General features: G+C 42.0%; 1 protein-coding gene across 5 annotated transcripts in view; it reads right to left on the minus strand.

Moving 5' to 3' along the window:
- Positions 1-24,826, minus strand: part of ARID1B (AT-rich interaction domain 1B) — an 835,793-nt gene that overhangs the window by 9,872 nt on the left and 801,095 nt on the right. For all 5 annotated transcript variants that reach the window (XM_075203385.1, XM_075203384.1, XM_075203383.1 and 2 more), the window contains 2 exons: positions 9,993-10,089; positions 7,355-8,138 (listed from right to left, as the gene is read on the minus strand). In XM_075203385.1, coding sequence (XP_075059486.1) covers positions 7,355-8,138; positions 9,993-10,089 — 881 coding nt within the window. The remainder of the gene's footprint in view (positions 1-7,354; positions 8,139-9,992; positions 10,090-24,826) is intronic.

The raw sequence follows: 24,826 nt of genomic DNA on the forward strand, positions 1-24,826 counted from the left end.
TACCGGATGGTTCAAGATCTAAGAGAGGCCAAAAAAAGATTACTGATCAACACTCCCATTGTGGCCAACCCCCACACTTTGCTTAATCAGGTACCTCCAAATTCAAAATGGTTCTCAGTAATCAATTTGGCAAACACTTTCTTCTCAGTCCCCATTACAGAAGATAATCAACTTCTTCTAGCCTTCACCCATGATGGAAACCAATACTGTTGGACAAGACTCCCTCAAGGGTGAGCCACTAGCCCATCAGAATTTTCAGAGGAATTGGCACTAATTCTCCAAGAATGGAGGCCTATTAATCCAACTACTCAACTTATCCAATATGTGGATGATCTCATGGTGGCTGTGGATACTGAAGAAGAATGCAAAGCAGAAACACTGTCATTAGTTTGTTTCCTGGCCGAACAAGACTGCAGAGTATCACCAAGCAAGTTTCAACTACTACAGGAAAAAGTAACATTTTTGGGACATTGTATCTCTACAGGAGCAAGACATCTCACAACTGAAAGAGTTAAAATTATACGAGACACCAAATATATTGAAGACACAAAAAACAGTCAAAGAAATCAGAGCCTTTTTGGGGCTCATAGGGTATTGCAGAGTGTGGATCCCCTCAGCTTCAATTCTTATGCAACCATTGTATGAATGCTTGAGGAAACAACAGGGAACAGGACCGCTCAATATAACGGATATAGAGAATGCAGTACAAAGCATTGAAACACGCCATCTCTACTGCACCAGAACTTGGACTACTAGACTACCTGAAACCATTCACATTGTTCTGCCATGAGCAGTTAGGACATGCTCTAGGGGTCCTCACACAGAAACATGGAACAAAACAAAGGCCACTGGTCTAATATTCGGCACAACTTGATCCAGTTATAAGAGGCTCTCCATCATGTATAAAAGCAGTAGCAATACTGAAAGAAAAGATAGCAGATATGGTATTGGACCATGCACTTGTTATTCAAATTCCACATGCAGTCACAGAAATTCTCAATCAAGCAAGGACAAGACATTTGTCTGCAGCTAGACTAACTAAATATGAGGTAGCCTTGCTTAGCTCCTCACACGTAACAATTACCAGATGCACAGTCCTTAATCCAGCAGCCCTGCTCCCCATTGATGATTTAAAAGAGGGGATTAAGGGGAGACACAAAGAAGATGGATCATCAGACAGAAGATATGAGGACTTGAGTGAAGCATCTGAAGAAGAAACTGAAGAAAAACAGACTTTTTTTTCTGATCATGATTGTATTGAACTCATGCAATTAGAGGCTTTGGGCCTAACAAGCATACATGGTACACCACTCCTTGATGCTGACATAGATCTACATGTAGATGGCTCACGCTACTACATAAATGGCACGCCGTATACAGGTTGTGCTGGTACTACACAGACACACATATTGATTCAGCAATTACTCCCAAGCCACATGTCAGCACAGGAAGCTGAGTTAAAAGCATTGACGTTGGCCTGTATATACGCTAAAGGACAAAAACGTCAACATTTGCACAGACTCACGCTATGCCTATGGTATAGCTTATGACTATGGCCCAATATGGAAAAGCATAAACTTTATGGGGTCATCGGGCAGACCCATAAAACATGCAAACCACATAAGAGAATTGTTTACTGCCTTTCAGATGCCTGCCAAACTGTCAGTGATTAAGGTGAAAGCACACACCAAGGAAACAACGCCCGAGGCAGAAGGAAATAGACTGGTAGACCGAGCTGCTCGAGAAGCTGCTGTAACGCCAATCCCAGATAGGATATTTGCCTAACTGGTAGTCCCAGACCCCAAGTTTGACCCAACCATACTCCAAGCTATGCAAAAGCAAGCAACAGAGAATGAGAAAAGAGCTTGGGCTAGTCTAGGTGCACTAGAAGTGCAAGGAGAATGGTGTAAAGGTCAGTAATTTTGTCTGCCAAAAGCACTTTACCCGATTATGGCCAATATAGTACATGGGAAAGTGGACCTGGGGAAGGATGCTATGGTAGCACTAACAAATAAATAGCACCAGGGTTTGCCCAAGCAACGCAGGCATTAGTGACTGGTTGCCTAATCTGTGCACAAAACAACCTGGGTAAGTCTGTCCCAACTCCAAAGAAAAGCACCCCTCAGACACTGTAAAGGATTCAGATAGATTTTATTCAGCTTCCCAAATGCTCAGGGTATGAAAATGTACTTGTGTGTGTGGACCTTTTCAGTCGCTGTGTGGAGACTTGAGCATGCAGAAAAGCAAATGCAGAAAATAATGGCTGAAACAGGCCTGCCATGGATCTCATGTTTACCTATGGTCCTGCACTCAGTAAGAAACACTCCTAGGAAAGACACAGGTTTAACACAATATGATATACTGTTTGGCACAGCACACAGAACAGGCTGTTAATTTCCACAGCAACTATGGCATGTACATGGTGATTTGTTGAACTATGTTGCCTTATTACAGAAACAATTAACTGAAATACATAGTCAAGTGTTTTCTTTCATTCCATTTCCATTCCAGACCCTAATTTTGATACAGGTACTGACAGAATGCAACCTGGGGACTGGGTGGTCGTGAGAAAGCACGTCAGGAGAAGTCTTGAACCCAAATACAAGGGTCCTTATCAAGTCCTGTTGACGACTCCCATAGCAGTGAAAGTACAGGGAAAAAGACACCTGGATTCACATATCACACTGCAAAGTCTTCAAATCAGGGGAGTCTTGCTCTGATAAATAGAAATGTACTGTCTTATGGTATTGATATGTCTTGCCAGAATAGTTGTGACTGAAGTAGGGATCAAGGCCTCCCTAACCTAGTGTGAAACAGACCGATAAGTGTCAAATTTTCTATGCCACTGTGAGAAATAGAAGGGGAAAGAGTGCTCAACAATTTGCACTCATAGAAGAGTAAACTCTGAAAATGCCTTTGTGTGGATGCATAACCTCATTGGCAAAGTTGTCAGTAATTATTAATTTTGGATATTGGGAATATTGGCATTAGTAGCAAAGGGTTTGGCAATCCTGTTGATCGTATATGTGGTAGAGAAAATTGTTATATGGCTGATTAAGAAATTACTGACACTTGATTGTTGTTCCTGCAGGAAAAATAATGAGCTTCATGAACCAGTAATGATCACAGAAATTTCTACAAGTTAAATGCCTGAGACAAACAGTGAATATTATGAACAATGGTCATCAATCAAACCAAAAAAGAACTGCACAGCCTGCACCAAGAGATTGACAGTGACCATCGAGAAACCAGAATGAAAATGTATATCCATTTTGTGATAGGATTGATGAGAATCCTAGGGCAGGTGTGGACAGACACTAAGTCAATTAAAAAAACCTATGAGCAGAATGGCTAGACAATTGTGGAATGGAATTGAAAAATGGATTGTCACATCATTAGTGGGACATATTTGTTAATGGATCTTATTCCATGAAGAAAACAATGAATATCTTTATTCATCCATTGTTACTAATTCTTCTTGTACTAACTATAATGATTATATGGAACTGTTAAATAACATGTAATACAAGGCAAACTCTTAATAGTTATCAGCAAAGTATTCCCCTCTATACACTTAGATAAGACATTAAATAGGGAAAGAAGAGTTACGGTGATAAAGATACCAGGAGATACGTACTGAATTAATTATTATTCTACCTATATGGGGTCCTTAAGATACCATATAGTGTAAAGGTAAGTGCTAACTGTATTCTGCTGATTATCACCACAACTGATAGGTAGAAGTAGATACAAAATCAGAAGAGGGGAGTGTAAGAGTGAAATTGTATGATTATTGATTTAATATCTATCATGTGCTGAACTTTAGAAAATAATATGTTATAGCCTTAAAAGAAGTTAGCAGATATTTTACTCAGAATGAGAAGAAAAAACAGATTGAAACCTTGAAACAATGTTACAACAAGATGTTCTCAGAAAACATGAACAATCCTAGGATGCACAGCTGAATGTAACGTTTTGTGTAAAGTAACAACAATACTGATGGCAGATTGCCGGAGAAGATAAAAGCATAAATAAGAAAGATGCAGAGTACACATAATTAGCTTGTTGTTGTTTTTAATAATTTACTGTCTTATAATTGGTTGTTAAGCTTCTATACCCCTAATATTCTACTGTATAAATAAAGAGTCTGAAGTAAGCTCTGGTTGGAACAGAATCAGAATTACTCAGCATTAAATCATACAGGTGTTGGGTGTTTTTCTGTTCACCAGGCGACTGCAAATCAAGAAAGATCTGACTGACATTGAAGGTGATTGATAGAAGTATCGGTGAACCCCGATACCCCAATAACTGCAACTGGCTAAATTTATCTCCAGATTTAACACATAAATATGTGAATGCAGTGTTAATTTCAGATGATTAACATTAAAATTTTAGGTTAAATTTAGAGCTACTACCACCAGATTCACAATAGTTATTTTCAATAAGGAATTTAAAGAAAAAAATAATTTTTGGGGTGAATTTAACCCAATAATATACAGCCAGTAACAAACATTTTAAAGCACGAAAGCACAATAAGTAACTTTTGCATTAAATCACATATACAATAATTATTAATTTAGATTGAAAACCCTTTTTACAAATAATTTGTACACTCATAGAATAATTGAAATCTGATCAATTTAATATTTGAGCATGCACAGAGATTATTGTGATGGTGATCATTCAATCTGCACATACATACAGATATACAACTGTATACCAACTGATAATTGTGAGAGCTCTTCAATAGAATCACATTATGGGGGACATAAATCATTTCATGTATAGGCTTTAAGACAGATTTGGGCCATTTAAAATTGTTCTAGTTTTGTGTGTTTCATGAGTGCTGTTTTTACACATACGTCTATGGTCAGTAAATGAACACAATTATGGCCATAAATGGAAGCTAACTATGTGTATACACAATGCTTAAAACAATGCTGGGTAAACATAATTATAAGATGAATAAATCCTATCCTATATACAAACTACACTTTACAATAAGTACATGGAACTGCACGGCTAAGTTTAGCACCTACTGGTCACCCCTGGTACTGCAGTTTTTTCTGCTTTACTTCCTTACCATTTCTGGACAAAAGCAGCTGAAATCCCATCCCAATACACCTGCAAATCTGTGCTGCATGAAATATTTTTTTCTTTTGAGTAAAACAACTGGAATGTGATTTTTGTCTATATTCCATTCCACATGCATGACTTTTCTCTAGAACTACCAGCTTTTGGAAATGCGATAATGCATTTCAATTATAACCAGCTTATTGTCACAAAAGCAATTTGTAAAACATACAGCAGCTGACTATTACAATAATGCTTTGCAAATATTCACACAAATCATGCCATTATCTGGATTCTGACTGTACAAACAACACAAATTAGTCAGCATTAATCAAATTTCAATTATATCGTTGACTGTAATTTTAGACATATAGGGGTAAATGTATGAAAGTCCGATTTCTGCAAGACGCCGGAAATCGGCAACTTTGCAGCTAAAATTTAAAGCGGCGATGGCTTGTAAAGGCAAACTTGCCTTTACAAGCCATCGTCCCTATAACATTACCCCATAATGTTGATGCAACACTTCTATTTTTGATGTGGTTAAGCAATACCCCACTAGAACATCTCAAGACAACCTGATGAGCTCTATATATGGATACATACTGGGTGTGGAAATGCTAAGAAGTTTTGCAAATTCTAGAAACATAAGATCATACTTGCCAACTTTTCCTTGTTTGCTTCGGGGAGATCCCGGGGGAGGTGGGCGTGTGGGGGGGAGGCTTGATGAATCTCATCATTTTGGCCCCGCCCCTAAGTAATTGTCACAATTTTGGCCAATTAAAGCAGGGGGTGGGGCTAAGATGACGCAATATTTGCGTCATTAAGCCCCGTCCCCGCCACTTATTTATTGCGGGGACGAGAACCGGGAGGTTGCCCTATTCCTGGGAGGTCTCCCAGAAATGCGGGAGTCTTCTGGACATTCCGGGAGAGTAGGCAACTCTGAATCTCTAGAGACTGAAGTGTCTTTTACATTTCTGTCTCCATTGTTGTCTTACCTGTCAGTCTTTGTTTAAATCTGAAAATGGCCACCTCCATGGGCATCAATATATGGACATAAGACACAATTTCTGAACTGTGTGAAGCCAACCCCGTCTTGTACTGGTTCAGCATCAGGGAGAATGCCTGACTCTTCAGGGAGTGAGGGAAATCACCTCTATTTCAGGGAGTCTCCCTGACATTCAGGGAGAGTTGGAAAGTATGCATAAGATTTACCAGATGGTCAGTGTTTTTCATAATCAAAATAACAGTAATGAGTTATATTCATAAACTTACAGATTTTAAAAACATCCTTCATATATACATAATTTATTAAAATGCCATGAACAATTACTATTTTGTTTTTTTGTTGTATCATTAACCACTCGACATCTGCTAGCAATTTATCTATGTCCTGTTAGGAGATGCTTTGCTCTGACAGGACTTAGAAAAATGGTCTGCAAAAAAGGGGGTCGTACAGCATGTATTTTGTTGCTGGCACTTAAATCAGGCTGTCACTGACAGCCTCTATTTCCATAACTGTGCCAAGAAACCATTTCATGTAGTTCCTGTGTAACTAAAAGTTAACGCTTTATTTGAAGCAATGTTTCTGCACTGTGATCACCATGGTGACGTCACTGGGACGTCCTGCTTGAGGGGCTGGTCTTATTCATTTATTGAACATGGATAATGTTTCTCCTGTCCCTCAGCAAAAATAAATCCCTGTTAATGAGAAACTAAATTGTGAAGAAAAAAGTCCCTGCAAACCAGTGCGCTGTGTTTCATATCCGTCAAAATAGCATCAACCCCTTAATGCATGACAAAAAATTTATTTTACATAGGTGAATGGTTACATGTCAAACAAATTGTATATTAACAACCACAAAAAGTCCTTCATCCTCCAGTTTTTGTCTGGCCACTTGCTGCCCAGTCTATCCTCCCAACCCTAAAGATTTTTGCTTTGGCATACCCCCCATTAAAATTAAAATAGGATCTTAAGCTTTGCACTCTATAACTATGTTAGACTTTGAATAAAGCACTCATGTTTTGTATTAATATACTAGTGGGGTAAAATATTGGGTCTATACCAATTACATTAGACTAACTTGGGGAACAATCTCAGAAATCTATTTTCTCCTACTTTTTGCCTGCTTTCCCTAAGGTAAGGCTTGTAAAATATATATATTTTTTCCAATTTAATACCAAAAGAAACCCTGAACCTTCCCAAAAATAAGTTATGGCCATTAAAAATTAAAATTTTAAGTATTTTATAGTTTCTCTACTGCTGTGTTCAATTATAACTTACCAATATCTTTTGAGGTAATTTTTCGCCTTGACTTTAAGATTGGTTGAGTTGCTTCAACTGAACCTGGAGGGAAGGTAATTTCACATCTAGCCACATGAGGTTGAACAGAAAGTCCAGTGCTCTGTGTTGGTGGGACGGTGGGCATAACTTTCTGCATTTTTATAGAAGGCAGAAAAGGAGACTTGTTTGGCGACATGCGATTTTCTTGTGAGCGCTGAAATGAAGCAGGGCTAGGGGCTCTTGAAATGTGGTTTGGCATAGATGATGGCGTCTGGTAAGATGAAGATGGAGCTCTGGTGATTGGTTGCATAGGTGCAGATGGGGACATATAGGAAGGCTGACGTTGGTTTCCATGAGGTGGCCAATGACCCTCATGATTTATTCTTTGATCAGGCCCCATCATATCATCAGAGCGGTTGATAGCTGGAAATGTTCCTGTCTGCTGTGAGCCTGCAGGCCCTTGCCTTACTTGGTATGGGTAAGGTATGTCATTGAGTGATGTCCACATATTCTGTTGTGGGCTATCGCTTGTTGATAACTGCATGGGGCCACCCATTATCTGAGGTCCCACGCCATGTTGCTGCATTTGTCCTGGGCCCTGCATTCTCTCTCTGTTATAAGGATAAAGATACTGTCCTTGCATAGGCCTTCTGTCAGGCCCAGAGTAAGTGTTGCCATATTGATTATACATATCTTGCTGTTGGCTGTTGTACTGCATATTATACATGTCTCCCTCATGTCGCTTTGAAGGAGCATACATACCATCTATATGGCGCTTGTAGTTCTGCAATTACAAATTTCACAAACAAATCAATTTATAAAGACTTAAATATTGAATATTTCAAATAATTTAAAAAAATTAAACAAAAACATACTTAATTTAATTTTTATGTTCTCTACCAAATGGTGTTGCTAGAGGTACCTGGTTAAACTTCTAACTTGCCTGCACAAGCTAAGTTGCCTAGTATATAATGAAAACTCAGTTTAATGCTACAATATATATTTAGATTTTTCTTAACTGTCCTCCTACAAATCAATATCTTTTTTTCAAAATCTTTCTGGTGGGAGCAAAGCATTGCTGCCAGTCACACACAGGCTCACAACTCTCAGCATATCATGTGAAGGTAGAGGGGGGAGAAGGAGGGAGAGGATTTTACAGTACACAAGGCAGACAGACCTCAGAGGGACGTTCCAAAGTCTTTCTGCTTGCTCACATCATGTACCATGTAACTGTGGTTGCCATGGTAGTCCATGACACTGTGGAGAATTATAAATCATTAACAGCAGCCTGAAGAAACAAATCAAGGAAAAATGGTACATACCAAGATTCTTCTTCTAGTTTGCCACAGTGATTTATGTAAAAAAAAATGCATAACACCAAAACCAATCTCAGGATTAGGATTGGCCTTGAGGAACATCAATCATTTTGATCCAACGACAGAGAGCTATTGGTCTAATAATATGACGTCACTATGGGACACCCCATTCCTTTTCACTCTATATAACAGCTGTCATTCCGTTCCCCTGGTTGCCTTGAAAAAGCCTCGGAGCGAAATGCACGTTGGCATCTTGCCTTGCTGCACCATTTTCCACTGAAATATGATAATACTCCTCTCCCTGGATTGCCCCCCCCCCCCCCACAGATTGCTAGCAGGCGGGGTCTTTCAAATAATCCTGCAATCACAGGGAGTAGGATCTCTGGGTTTTCCATTTTATATAATCCATTTATTAAGATACTCCCTCCCTCTTTGGATCGCTTCCCAGATTGCCATTAGGCCGGGTTTTTTCATACAATCCCACGATCACAGGGAGTTGAGTCTCGGAAGGGGCAGCTTATCATTCTTTGTTGGCATAATGCTATTTTATATAATAGCCATATATAATTGACTCAGTAAATCTATCAGGTTGAGACTCTATCATAACCATGAGTATAGGGATCTATACCTTTGAAGGAGTAATCTATGATCATTGTTTGATTGGACAATTTATTGGAATTCTCTTTCATATATACTTTTTTCTTTTTTGATTTGGATGATAGGTTTGCACTACGATTAGATAATAACTAATGCAATATATTAGATCGTTTTAGGAAAGTAGATCATATGGGAACTGAAATATAATAATCCAATGAGATAATCAGCCCTCTATATACATATATCATTTGATAACCTGGAGACATATTAGTAAAAAAAGATTAGCGGATTATATATCTAGATACATAATATTGAAATATTTATGGTGGCAGCAAGGTTATGCAATTTGTGTTGAATTTTTAATCTCACAGGACATATATTTTAGCCATTGCTTTTAGTTATTTCGCTCTCAATCCAACCAATTCTATTTGTCCAATGCATACCTAATAAAGTTTATACATTTTTATGTATTGGTCACCCTGGAGTGCCCCTAAAATACACATCTTTTTCTTTCTCTTTTTGAAACCTGAATGTTATGTGTTTGGGATGCACCCTTTAGGATCATATTTCTGCTAAATAATTTCTATTTAAGACATATCAAGGGGTAGTTCCTACAAATTTACACTTGTGCGTTTTTTCTTTTTATAAACAATCTCAGGGTTGTATTCGGTAGATCTAGCCCAACATTGTGGAAATATAAAATGAAATATAAAAAAAAGCCTTACTTGCTGCTGAGGGTACATTCCTGGCTGATGGCCTCCATAAGGTGGTTGTCCTGAAGGGGTTCCTTGTCCTGGATACTGCTGCCCATATGCTTCATGCCTAAAATACAAAGTTGTGTAGACTGTTATTTTATTAAATAAATACAATTTTATCATTCAATGGCACTGTTAAAAAGATTACAAGTTTTGTTCTCTTCTATCCACCAGAAACACAACAGAAAATCAACAAACATTACTCATTACACATCTCTAATTACATACCCATTACAATATGGAAATTAATGCTTTTTCACCAAAATGGATAAATAGCTGTCTTTTCCTGCTATTCAAATTTGCACCGTGTTAAAATTGTAGAGGTGTCCACAATCTTTCTACTAGACTGAAGATCCACATGGTTTCTGCTTGCTTAAAAAAATTAATATGAAATTCACCTTAAATGAAAAGATAAGTTGACTTTCTTTAATGCATTCTACAAAACAAAATGTTTTGAAATACAACTTGTAGCTCCTCTTTTTTTTTTTTTTTTTTAACAATTTTAATACTGGACATGTAAATATAAAAATCTAAGCCCATTGGAAAACTCTCCAGCCTCTTTTTGCTGAAAAATAGTCTGCATTTAGCTGTATACCTTTAATAGAATGTAAAGCATTTTCATTTATGTCAAGATAAGAGAACTTTTACATAAATTTGTAAATGTTAATGGTGGCTCTTTTATAAAAGTCAACTTATACTGTGTGTTTAAATGTACTTTAAGTTTATGCAAGGAGAAACAATCTATTTGCAAGTATAAATTATTATTCTATAATTTATAGAAAACATATTCCCTGCTAAATGCATGGGTATGAGACCCATTAATCATTTATTTATGTTTAAAATGAGATTCAAAGGACATAGATAGTTTATTTATATTTTTAATGTTATCTGCAAAGAGCAAGGCTCATTGAGACGGATCACCCTTTCACCAGACTCAAAAAAGGAGAATTTGAGTTGTAGGGAATTGAAACTAAAAACCTAAAAAGGATGCTTATATTTACTACAGTTATTATTAAGCAACAGGTTTGCTTAACACATGTCTATAATGAACAGACTGCAGGGTAAGATGGGCAGTGACCCTGTAGGTGTAAGCTTAATGTAAATTGTAAAATAACAGGCATGGTGTATGATGTTATAACCCCTTAATCTACGCCATACCTGAACTGCACTTTTCAGCCATGTTGTTATCGGGAAGTATCAGTGAGGTAGCTATAACATATCCTTGGAAAAGTACTTCAGGGGTTAAATTCCACATCCACAGGGAACACTCAGGGGTTAAGTGAATTAAGATATCATTGTTATTTCTGTTTGCTCCCCATTGTCCACTAGTGAGCTCTACAGCCAGCCAGGAGCCAGACCCAGTAGGGGTCACCTTATTGAAGACACCTGGGAAGGTAGGGGAGGGGGAGCTGGATAGTGTAAGCAGATCACCAATCAAGACCTTTTGCAACTTCACTGGGCAGGCAGATCCCAAAGGGGAATTAGGAGGTGATAAAAGAGGCTACCCGGAAAGCTGGACACTTGTGTGATTAACTTTTGGCCAAGAGGTGATGCTCTGCCAGAGAGTAGCTGTGGAACATATCATCATCATCATCATTTATTTATATAGCGCCAACATATTCCGTAGCGCTTTACAATTGGGGACAAACATAATAAACTAATAAACAAACTGGGTAAAACAGACAAAGAGGTGAGAAGGCCCTGCTCGCAAGCTTACAATCTATGGGACAATGGGAGATTGACACATGAGGTTAAGTATACATTTTGCATCTTGGCCCAGCCAGACTGCAAAGGTAAGGTGACTCATAAGCTAAATGATCCTGTCACACAATAATGTTGGTCCGGGGGTAGTTGTCTTCTGTGAAATTGTGTAACAGGCTAAAGGTAGTGAGGTTAAGATGGGGGTTGAGGAATATTATAAGCTTGTCTGAATAGGTAGGTTTTCAGAGAACGCTTGAAAGTTTGTAGAACAGAGGAGAGTCTTATTGTGCGAGGGAGAGAGTTCCATAGAGTGGGTGCAGCCCGAAAAAAGTCCTGTAACCGGGAATGGGAGGATGTAATGAGGGTGGATGAGAGACGCAGATCTTTTGCAGAACGGAGTTGCCGAGTTGGGAGATATTTTGAGACAAGAGAGGAGATGTATGTTGGTGCAGCTTTGTTGATGGCCTTGTAGGTTAGTAAAAGTATTTTATATTGGATTCGGTAGAAGACAGGCAGCCAGTGTAGAGACATACAGAGTGATTCAACAGAGGAATAGCTATTTGCAAGGAAAATCAGTCTTGCCGAAGCATGCAAAATAGATTTTAGGGGTTTGAGTCTGTTTTTGGGAAGACCAGTAAGGAGGGAATTGCAATAGTCAATGCGGGAGATTAGTGCATGAATTAAGGTTTTAGCAGTGTCTTGTGTGAGATATGTGCGGATTCTGGAAATGTTCTTTAGATGTATGTAACATGATTTAGATATAGAGTCAATGTGGGGAACAAAGGATAGGCGTGAATCAAGGATTACACCTAGGCAGCGAGCTTGTGGGGTGGGATTTATGGTCATGTTATCAACAGAGATAGAAATGTCAGGTATGCTCTTGTTGGCGGGTGGGAATATTATTAACTCTGTTTTAGAAAGATTAAGTTTGAGTTGACGAGAGGACATCCAAGATGAAATGGCAGAAAGACAGTCAGTTACACGGGACAACACAGATGTCGAGATATCAGGAGAGGATAGATAAATTTGGGTATCATCCGCATAGAGATGATACTGAAAGCCAAAGGAACTTATTAGATTTCCAAGAGAAGCGGTATAGATAGAGAACAGCAGAGGACCTAGCACCGAGCCTTGTGGTACTCCAACTGATAGGGGAAGCGGAGCAGAGGTGGCTCCAGAGAAATTAACAGTGAAAGAGCGATTAGAGAGGTAAGATGAGAACCAGGATAGAACTGTGTCTTGAAGACCTAGGGATTGCAGCGTTTGTATGAGAAGAGAGTGGTCAACGGTGTCAAATGCAGCCGAGAGATCAAGGAGCATTAGGAGAGAGTAATGGCGTTCAGTCTTAGCAGTGATCAGATCATTAACAACCTTGGTCAGCGCAGTCTCTGTGGAGTGTTGAGAACGAAAGCCAGACTGAAGAAGATCCAACAGGTTGTTTGCGGAAAGAAAGCGTGTGAGGCGAGTGTAGGCAAGTCTCTCTAGAAGCTTGGAGGGGCAAGGGAACTGAGAGATGGGACGGTAATTTGAGAGAGAGTTTGGGTCGGAGTTTTGTTTTTTTAGAATAGGAGTAATCACTGCATGCTTGTATAGTGATGGAAAGATGCCAGTAGAGAGTGAGAGATTACAGATTTGAGTTAGAGGTGAAATGAGCACAGAAGACAGGGATCTACCAATTTGCGAGGGAATAGGATCAAGAGGACAGGAGGTAGAGTAGGAAGATAAGAAGAGCGTAGAAATTTCCTCTTCATTTGTGGGGTCAAATGAAGAAAGGGTGTCAGAGGGTAGTGGGAAGGAAATGAGCTGATGGCTTGTTGAGGAAGAGGATACCATTTCTAGTCTGATCTTGTCAATCTTGTCCTTGAAGTAGGAAGCAAGATCCTGAGCACTGATAGTAGATGGAGGGTTCAGGGTGGGAGGATTGAGAAGATGATTAAATGTATTGAAAAGGCGTTTGGGGTTAGAAGCCTGAGCATAGATAAGAGATTGAAAGTATGTTTGTTTTGCAGTGTCCAGAGCATTTCGATAGGAGTGGTAGACAGAAGTATATGTGAAGAAGTCATTAGAGCTTCGAGATTTACGCCAGTGACGTTCTGCTTTACGGGACAGTTTTTGAAGATTTCGTGTTGCTTTGGTGTGCCACGGTTGACATCGAAGTCGACGTGTCGCTGGAGCCACTTGATCAAGGGCCGTTGCTAAGGTTAGGTGAAAATGAGGTACTGCCATCTCAGGGGATGAGAATGTAGAGATAGGGGAGAGAAGGTGTTGGAGAGAGGTGGAAAATTGTTGAAGATTAATAGAATTAAGATTTCTACGAGTATGAGGAGGCTTGGTTGAGTTAGACAGTAGAGAGGTTAGAGCAGTGTGGGTGAGAGTGTAGCTGATAAGGTGATGATCCGAGAGGGGGAAGGGTGTATTAATAAAATTAGAAACTGAGCATAGTCTAGAGAAAACAAGATCAAGGCAGTGGCCATCCTTATGAGTAGATAATTCATTCCACTGGGAGAGGTCAAGTGAGGATGTTAGAGAGAGTAGTTTGGAAGCAGCTTTGGAAGGTGGGTTATCAATGGGGATGTTGAAGTCACCCATGATGATGGTGGGGATGTCTGAAGATAAGAAGTGAGGGAGCCATGCAGAGAAATCCTCAATAAATTGTTGGTGTGCTCCAGGGGGACGATAGATCACCGCAACACGTAGGGAGAATGGATTAAAAATGCGAGTAGCATGTACTTCAAAAGATGTGAATGTGAGTGATGGGACATTTGGTAGAACTGTGTATGTGCACTGTGGGGAGAGAAGTAGTCCAACCCCACCTCCTTGTCTGCCTTCAGGTCTGGAGGTGTGGGTGAGATGGAGGCCACCATGTGAAAGTGCTGCAGGTGAGGCAGTGTCTGATTGCATGAGCCATGTTTCTGTTATTGCCAGAAGGTTGAGGTTTTTTGAGAGGAAGAGATCATGAACGGAGGTAAGTTTGTTACAAACAGAGCGTGCATTCCAAAGGGCACATTTAAAGGACTTGGGAAGAGAGGGGAGACAGGTGATGTGTTTGAGGTTTGCTATAGAACGGTAGTGTTCTGATGTATGTGTGTGTGAGGAGTGTGGGGGACCTGGATTAGGTGATATATCACCAGCTAATAGAAGCAGAGTGAGCGAAAGATAGGCAAGGGGATTGTAAGATGTGTGGCCTTTTATTTTCTGGCGACAGGTGGAGGCAGTACTTGTTAGAGATAATAAATAGAATAACAGTTCATGGGTGTTAAATAGAGGTGAGTGGAGTAATGCAGGTGCAATATGAACAAATTTGTGTGTTGGTGGAGGGGTGAAAGATGACACAGTCCTAAAGATCATGCCATGAAATGAGACTAAGAAAAGCAATTTGTGTAACATTGTGATAAAAGGGGTAAAAGCAAAAAGCAAGGGTATTTTAAGAATTACCTCTTAGCAGTCTTCCATATAAATAGACAAGTAGTGCAGAAATAGGCTGTGGCAGATGCAGCTTATTGCTGGGAGTAAAATCAAATCAAATGTAGTCCAATGTTTGGCCAACTGTGTTGTCTAACTGTGCATTTTCGTCCACTTTGTGAGAAAATCCCACTTCATGTAGAAATCACACACGTCTAACCCCACATACGTCTCCCCATAGAATGAAGCTTAGATGTAGTCAGTCTAATTTCGGAATACACTACAGATGTGCTAATTGGTCAGCTAATCAAAGGAAAAGAAAACATTTGTGGAAAAGGATAGAGGAGGCCAGATACCTATCATAAATTAGGCAGCAATAAAAGACTGTGCCAACCTAAGTTTAAACAGATAACAGTTTCCTATAACATACTTTTAAACACAGATTGCAGGGATGAATTTCACAGAATAATGATCAGAGTAGTAGTAGCAGCATGGATGAGCATACTTTTAAACACAGATTGCAGGGATGAATTTCACAGAATAATGATCAGAGTAGTAGTAGCAGCATGGATGAACATACTTTTAAACACAGATTGCAGGGATGAATTTCACAGAATAATGATCAGAGCAGTAGTAGCAGCATGGATGAACATACTTTTAAACACAGATTGCAGGGATGAATTTCACAGAATAATGATCAGAGTAGTAGTAGCAGCATGGATGAACATACTTTTAAACACAGATTGCAGGGATGAATTTCACAGAATAATGATCAGAGTAGTAGTAACAGCATGGATGAACATACTTTTAAACACAGATTGCAGGGATGAATTTCACAGAATAATGATCAGAGTAGTAGTAGCAGCATGGATTTCTCACTGGATTTATCTGAACTGATTTCCTGATTTGTTGGACCTGCTACTGTTAAGGGGACTGTGCTGTACCTATCCCACTGGATTTATTTGAACTGATTTCCTCATTTGGTGAACCTGCTATTGTTACGGGGCCATGCTGTATTTAATCCTGTTCTGCAGAATAAATCATCCTTCTATTTTTCCTCTAATACCGTGTGTCACGACTAAGTGTTGCGTACCTGCTATCGTTGGCACTACTCAAAGGAAGGTGCGGAGTCTAACATGCCCCAGGTGTTCAACTGGGACTCCCACAAGGAGGTATGGACTCAGCTGCAGGAGACACGCAGGTTGCGGTTCTTCCACGAGTCAGATAGCGAAGCACGAGAGAAGAGTTGTCAGACAAGCCGGGTCTGTAACTGTGCTGGCAATGAAGGTACACAAGGAGTATCCGAAGGGAAGGTGAGACAAGCCGGGTCAGTAGCGTTCTGGAAGAACGGTACAAAGGGAGATCCAAAAGGGTAGTCAAAAGGCGGTCCGGGTCACAGGCAGGCAGGCAAATATCAGAAACAGGCAAAGGATACAGGAACACTTGGGAATGCTGGAGGCAGGTAGGGACCTGATACTCTGGCACTGGTAGGAGGGCCAGGGGATGTTTAAATGGAACTGTGGCCCCATGGGGAGCAGCGCCACAGCGCTGTCATAACTAGCGCCGGGGAATCAGAGCATAGCATCGGGACACGCTTGTGTGTGCAGTGGCCGGGCGGCCAGAAGTGACGTGTCTGTTTGCTAAGCAACCAGATGCGCTGGAAGACAGCACAGGCGACCGTCCCGGGGAGATCGTGGGACGGCGCCTGACAGTATACCCTCCTCCTACTCCCCTCTGTTGGAAAAATCTTTTGAGTAACAGGGAGTCATGAAGATCCGATTTGTCCACCCAAGATCTCTCTTCCGGACCAAATCCCTTCCAATGAACAAGGAATTGCTGTCAGCCATAGCGGATATGGGAATCTAGGATTCGGCTGATCTCAAACTCTGTTCCCGAGGAAGTTTGAACTGGAGGGGTCGAGATGGAGGTACAAAGAATTTGTTGAGCACCAGCGGTCGAAGTAAGGACACATGGAAGGTGTTGTGGCATTGTAATGAAGCAGGTAGCCTTAGTTTGACACAGACAGGGTTGATGACCTGTGTGATGGCATAGGGACCGATGAAACGTGGAGCCATTTTCATAGACGGTACTTTTAGTTTCAAGTCTTTAGTAGACAGCCATACTTGGTCACCTACTTTTAATAGAGGAGTAGGTCTTCGGTGACGATCCGCAAAAAATCTTGTGGTGCTGGGTAGCTTTCTGCAGGGCCATCTTGGGTTTGGCCCAGATAAGGGAGAATTCTCAATAGAGGGTGTCCACCGCTGGAACTCAGGAGGAGGAACTAGGGAAAGGATCTGGTATAATAGGATGCGTCCCGGTCACAATAAAAAATGGGGAGAAGCCGGTGGATTCGTGGACGTGCTGATTATGCGAGAACTCTGCCCAGGGAAGAAATTGTGACCATTTACTCTGATTGTCAGCAGTAAAGCAACGAAGAAAGGTCTCCAAGTCTTGGTTGACCCATTCGGTCCGGCCATTGGTCTGGGGGTGATACCCTGAAGAGAACTTTAATTCCGTACCCAGTTTCTTACAGAAGGACCTCCAGAATCGGGAGGTAAACTGGACACCTCGATCGGAGATGATCTCTTTAGTGCAACCATGTAATCTGAAGATTTCTTTAATAAACGTGACTGGCCGAAGGTAGACCTGAGAGGGGAATGCACCATCTTGGAAAACCGGTCGATGACAACCCAGATGCTATTGAATCCGTAACTGCAAGGGAGGTCAGTAATTAAGTCCATTGCTATACTTTCCCAGGGGGCGTTGGGTGTAGGCAGGGGGTCGAAGCAACCCAGCAGGGACTTTTCTGGATGTTTTGTGCTGGGCACACATGGTGCAAGCTGCAATAAAATCACGTATATCGGTACGTATGGTGGGCCACCAAAAACGATGACAGCGTAGAGATGTGGTCTTTTTTACTCCAGCGTGGCCCGCAATGCGGGAGGAATGAGCCCACTGTAATGTCTTGAGTCGCAGGTGTGGTTCCACAAAGGATCGCCCTGTAGGAGGAGCAGACATCTCGGTATTAGTAAACGCCACAATACTAGAGGGATCGATGATGCATTGAGGAACCAATGGATTTAGGCAGTCAGAACCATCAAAGGAACGAGATAAAGTGTCTGCTCGCCCATTTTTAGCACCTGGACAGAATGTAAGAGTCATGTTGAAGCGAGCAAAGAAGGATGCCCAGCGGGCTTGCTGAGGATTTAAACAGCGAGCGTCACGAATGAATTTCAAATGCCGATGGTCCGTGAATATGGTAACGGGGTATAAGGCGCCCTCCAATAAATTACGCCATTCTTTAAGGGCAGCTTTAATAGCGAGGAGTTCTTTGTCTCCGATTCCATAGTTGATCTCACTAGAGAGGAACCGTCTGGAGAACAACCTGCATGGGGAATGAGCACTTGATGAAGTCTTTTGGAATAACACGGCCCCAATGCCCACCGAAGAAGCATCCACTTCCACAAGGTCGTTCCTGGTCCGGCTGGGAGAGAACAGAGGCCAAGGAAAATGCTTTCTTTAGAGTAGCAAAGGCAGAGATAGCTTCTGGAGACCAGATCTTAGGGTTGGCAGATTTCCTAGTTAGCGCTGTAATGGGAACGATAATGGAGGAAAAATCTTGAATGAACTGCCGATAATAGTAAGCAAAACCGATGAATCTCTGAATTGCTTTAAGACCCTGCGGTTGAGGCCAATCCAAGATAGCAGACACCTTGGTGGGATCCATCTGTAGTCCTGACCAGATACAATAAAACCAAGGAAGGGTACTTGGGATACTTTGAAGACACATTTCTCCAGTTTGCAATAGAGGTGATATTTGCGTAGTCCCTGTAAGACTTCCTTCACTTGTTCCTGGTGAGAACTCAGGTCTTTTGAGAACACTAGAATATCGTCCAAATAGACCACTACGGAGGTGTACAGCAGATCCTGAAAGATGTCATTGACCAAAGTCTGAAAGATGGCAGGGGCGTTGCAAAGGCTGAAGGGCATTACCAGGTACTCGAAATTGCCATCCCTGGTATTGAAGGCCGTCTTCCATTCGTCGCCCTTTTTAATGCGAATCAGGTTGTAGGCCCCTCGAAGGTCTAATTTGGTGAAAATTCAAGACCCACTGATCCTGTCAAAGAGATCGGAGATAAGGGGTAAGGGATACCGATTCTTGACTGTAATCCGATTAAGGGGATGATAGTCCGGCCCCAGCAGGAGAGGTGGACCTGCGAATGAACCCCCGTTTCAGTTTTTCTGTGACATATTAAGACGTTGCCGAGGTCTCATGACGGGATAATGGATAAGTTTGCCCTTTGGGTATCGGTTGGTAAGGATACAGAAAAATGGAACAGTCCCAGGGACGATGGAGGGCAGGGTCTCAGCTTCGGTCTTGCTGAACACGTCCTGAAAGTCGGCACAGGCCGCCAGAAAGACAGACTCAATAACTGTAGAATGAGCAATTACTCGAGAAACAGGAGACTGAACTCTGGACAAGCATCTGTGATGACATTCTGTACCCCATCGGGTAACCTGAGCACGATCCCAATCCATATGCGGTGAATGCATTCGTAACTAAGGTAGCCCCAAGATGAGAGGATTAATGGATTTAGGCAACACCAGGAACTGAATCATCTCGCTATGAAGAGCTCCTACCATCAACCGAATTGGAGAAGTGAAGGAGGAGATGGAACCGCTGACGACACGGTTACCGCCCACTGCCATTAAAGACAACGGTTGAGCCAAAGAAAGTATAGGAATTTGGAGCCCAGAAAGGAGAGTGGCAGATATGAAGTTCCCGGAGGAGCCGGAATCCACAAAGGCCATGGTGGAGAAGGGACCTTTAGGGGTGCTCAGAGTGACTGCCATAAGAAGCTCTGGGGTATGTTTGGAATAGGGAGAAACTGTGGATTCTCCTAAAACGGCCTCCCTGCCACCATTTAGGAGGACAGGTTTCCCGGTCTCTTGCCGCAGACTCTGAGAAGGTATCTGGAATCTCCACAGTAAAGGCAGAGACATTGCTTGAACCGCCTTTCCCTTTCCTCCGGAGATAATCGAGAACGTTCAACTTGCATGGGTTTGTCCATGGGAAGAACCGGGTTTTCTAATTGTGGAGCTAGACGAGGTATAATCTGCTTAGTGATGGGATGTTCTTGCGTGCATTCTTGATAAAGCAGGTCTACTTTGATACAAAGGGCAATAAGGGTATCCAGATCTGAAGGAAGATCCCGGGATACTAATTTGTCTTTGATCCGATCAACTAGCCCTTGCCAGAATGTTGCCACCAATGCCTCGTTGTTCCACTTTAGTTCAGATGCCAAGGTCCGGAACTGATTTGCATATTGCCCTACAGACAGGTTGCCTTTGCGAATACTCAGCAGACTGGTAGCTGCAGAGGCTACTCTCCCAGGATCATCAAGGACTCTCCTAAAAGTTTCAATAAAGGAGGTAGTGTTGCTAAGAAGAGGATCCCCTCGTTCCCAAAAGGATGAGGCCCAGGCAAGTGCTTGACCGCTCAGGAGGGAGATAATGAACGCCACCTTGGTGCGTTCTGAAGGGAATGCTCCAGAATTACATTCAAATTGAATGGAGCATTGGTTTAAGAAACCCCTGAATTTCTTAGGATCCCCGTCATACTTCTCGGAAGCCGGAATGCGCAAGCTGGAGGCCGCCGTTGAGACTGTAACCACGCTAGAAGATGTCGCCGTGGAGGAGGTTATAGCCGGGGTGTTACAGTGCTGGTAGTTACAGGTCTGATAGTCAGAGCAGGCCTGTACACGACCTGATGCTGAGTCTACTAGGTTCAGAATAAGGAGGCAAGACACAATGTAGTTCTTCAATACTTCAATGATTGATAAAACATATAAATATATAAATATGCAGATGATGATATGCAGATGTCAATTAGCCACGGCGGAGCGTGACAATGTGATAAACACAATAGCAGTCTATTCACAGCACAGATGATAATATGCAGGTGTCAAATAGCCACGGCGGAGCGTGACAAGGATAACACAATAACAGTCTTGTTATATGCACATGAACAGACTTGCAGCAGGCTGTGAATCAGTGGAGGCACAATAGAAAGAAAACAAAGTCTTGTAATATGCACAAGATGATACTTTCAGCAGGGGAGTCCCAGTAGAAGTGCTCCAGCACTAGGTAGAGAAATGAAACTCATACACAGGAAAGACACAGGTTCAGGATACACAGGAGTCCAAGGAATCAGGTTAGCAACAAGTTGCACTGACAGTGAGCAGATGTCAGTGCTGGGTTTAAATAGAGCAGGTTAGAGTGACCCGCCCTGAGGGTGAGTTATGTGATGCACAGAAAAGCAGAGCAGACAGGGAAAGTAACAAAACCTGGTCAGGATTGTTACAGTACCCCCCTCCCTAGGGGTGGACTCCGGACACCTATGATATTTTTTGGCCCGTGCAGCAGAATTCTCCAGATTACTTTTGGTTTGAGTCCAAATGAGAGAAAACTTGCGTAGCATGGAATCTACTGCAGGAACTGAGGAGATAGGAGTTTGAGAAAAGGTAGGTGGTCTGGGATGACATCCATACATGACAAAAAAGGGTGAATTACCAACAGCTTCATGGAAATGATTGTTATGGGCGAATTCAGCCCATAGGAGGAGTTCCAGCCAATCCGCTTGGTGAGCAGACACATACATTCGTAGAAATTTTTCAAACTCTTGGTTAGTCCGTTCGGTCAGGCCATTAGACTGAGGATGTTATGCCGAGGAAAAGTCCAATTTAATGCCTAACTGTGAACAAAAGGATCTCCAGAATCTTGAAACAAACTGTTGAACCACAGTCTGACACGATATGGAGTGGACAGCTGTGGAGGCGAAATATTTCTTTGATGAAAAGTTCTGCCAACAATGCGGAATAAGGGAGTCCTTTGAGACGAATGAAATGAGCTGCTCTCGAAAAATGGTCTGTCACCACCCAGATAACTGTATGAGCTTTGGAGGGAGACAGATCGGTAATAAAGTCCATAGATAATTGAGACCAGGGTACTTCGGGAACAGGTAGAGGAATAAGAGGACCGAAGGGTCTATGCCGAGGAATCTTATGTTGTGCACATTTAGAGCAGGCAGAAACAAATGATTTTACATCTTTCAGCAGGGATGGCCACCAACAGTACCGGGTCAGGAGTTCTCCAGTCTTCTTGACTCCCGCATGACCAGAGATAAATGGGCCCAGCATAACAACTTGAGACGTAGATGTGGTAATATGAAGGTCCTGCCTGGAGGGCAAGTAGATTTATGCACAGGAGTAAGAGCCAAGACACAACTAGGGTCAAAGATGGGATAATTGTCCTCGGGAGAATCCTGGTCTTCGGAATGAAAAGACCTAGAAAGTGCATATGCTTTTTTATTTTTTGACCCCGGACGGAAGGTAAGTCTAATATCAAATCTTGAAAAGAACAAGGACCATCTGGCTTGACGCGGATTCAGACATCGAGCTGAACGAAGATAAATTAGGTTCTTATGGTTGGTATATATCATAATAGGAAACAAGGCCACTTCCAACAGATGTCGCCATTCAGACAGGACTAATTTAACAGCCAATAATTCTTGATCTCCTATACGATAATTCTTTTCTGCTGGGAGGAATTTGCGAGAGAAAAACCCACATGGATGTAGTTTCCTAGAAGGGTCACGTTGAGACAAAACTGCACCAGTGTCCACAGAAGATGCATCTACCTCCAAGAAGAAGGGATGTTGGCAATCAGGTTGCTGAAGAATAGGAGCAGAAGAGAAGGCTGACTTTAGATGCTCAAAGGCAGAGATGGCCTCGGGGGACCAAAGCTTGGGGTTAGCTGATTTCTTGGTAAGAGCAGTAATGGGAGCAATGATGGTAGAATACCCCTTGATGAATTGTCTGTAGTAATTGGCGAAGCCAAGGAAGCGTTGGATAGCTTTCAAACCGGTGGGCAAGGGCCAATCCACAATTGCTCTTAGTTTAGCTGGGTCCATTTAAAGGGCTGTGCCCGAGAGGATGTAGCCTAAGAAAGGAATCTGAGGTTGCTCAAAAAGGCACTTTTCAAGTTTACAGAAGAGGTTGTGTTGTCTCAGACGAGTCAGAACTTGACCTACATGCTCCCTATGTGAAGGGAGGTCTCGAGAAAATATCAGAATATCGTCCAGGTAGATGATGACAAATTGATAGAGAAGGTCTTGGAAAATATTATTCATGAGGGTTTGGAATACAGCTGGAGCATTACAAAGCCCAAAGGACATTACAAGATATTCAAAGTGCCCATCGTGTGTGTTAAAGGCTGTTTTCCATTCATCACCTGCTTTAATACGAACGAGATTGTAGGCCCCTCGTAAATCTAATTTGGTGAACACAGTAGCGCCTTTAATGCGGTTGAACAGCTCGGAGATGAGTGGTAACGGATATCTATTCTTAACAGTAATAGCATTAAGTCCTCGAAAGTCAATGCATGGCCGGAGGCCGACATCCTTCTTTTTAACGAAAAAGAATCCAGCTCCAGTTGGAGAGGTGGACTTCCGGATAAAACCTTTTTGCAGGTTTTCTTGAATATATGTAGACATTGCCTGGGTCTCAGGAAGAGAAAGGGGATATACACGACCACGAGGAATAGGTTTGTCAGGGAGAAGCTCGATTCCACAATCCCAAATGAGATGAGGGGGAAGCTTGGTTGCCTCCTTTTCACAGAAGACGTCTGCATACTGTTGGTATTGAAGAGGTAAAGATGGTAATGACAATGCAGTGGTTAGATGAAGAGGTACTACTTTCTACAGACAGTGAGACTGACACAGTGATCTCCAGGACAAAATTTGAGCAGTATGCCAGTCCAGAGTTGGGGAGTGGAGACGTAACCATGGCAGACCTAACACAAGGGAATATATGGTCTTTGGAAGAACTAGGAAGGATATTTTTTCCTGGTGCAGGATTCCAATCTGAAGGGTGAGGGGAACAGTCCGGAACTGAATGAAGCCTCCTGGAATATTGCTGCCATTGATGGCTGTGAGGCGTACAGGACGTTCCAGTGGTGTAGTAAGAATATGGTATTTCTCAACCACAGTGGCGGCAATAAAATTACCGGCTGCACCAGAATCCAGAAAGGCATCCAGCAGAATAGAGAGATTCCCAAAAAACAGAAAAACAGACAAGAGGTTCTCTTTGTGATGAGAACTGTTGGGGGAAAAATCAAACAGACCTAACGGGGTTCCCACTTGCTCTGTTTGGTCTGAGCATTTTCCCGGACAACTACTGATGCGATGGGCCTTCCCTCCACAATAGAGGCACAGATTATTTTTAAATCTTCTCTCTCTCTCACTTGGAGAGAGGCGGGACCTACCCACTTGCATGGGTTCTTTTGGGGGCGTAGAGGCCCCTAAGTTCTGGAAAACAGGGCGATGATTAGGACACTGAATCTGTTCCTTTTCTTGAACCCTCTTCTTGAATCAAAGATCTATTTTGACACACAACGAGATCAGATCATCCAAGGAAGATGGGAGGTCAAGGGAAGACAACACGTCTTTTATTTGATCAGATAGGCTTTGCCAGAACATGGCCACCAGCGCTTCGTCATTCCAGTGCAGCTCGGAGGCCATTGTCTTAAATAAGATAGCATAATGTCCTACAGCATGAGAGCCTTGGCGTAAACAAAGAATTCCTGTAGCTGCACTGGAAAACTGACCAGGTTCATCAAAAATCTTTTTGAAGGTTGCAAGA

The sequence above is a fragment of the Mixophyes fleayi genome, chromosome 3 (assembly GCF_038048845.1).
Source record: "Mixophyes fleayi isolate aMixFle1 chromosome 3, aMixFle1.hap1, whole genome shotgun sequence".
In the NCBI taxonomy this organism is placed as follows: Eukaryota; Metazoa; Chordata; class Amphibia; order Anura; family Limnodynastidae; genus Mixophyes; species Mixophyes fleayi.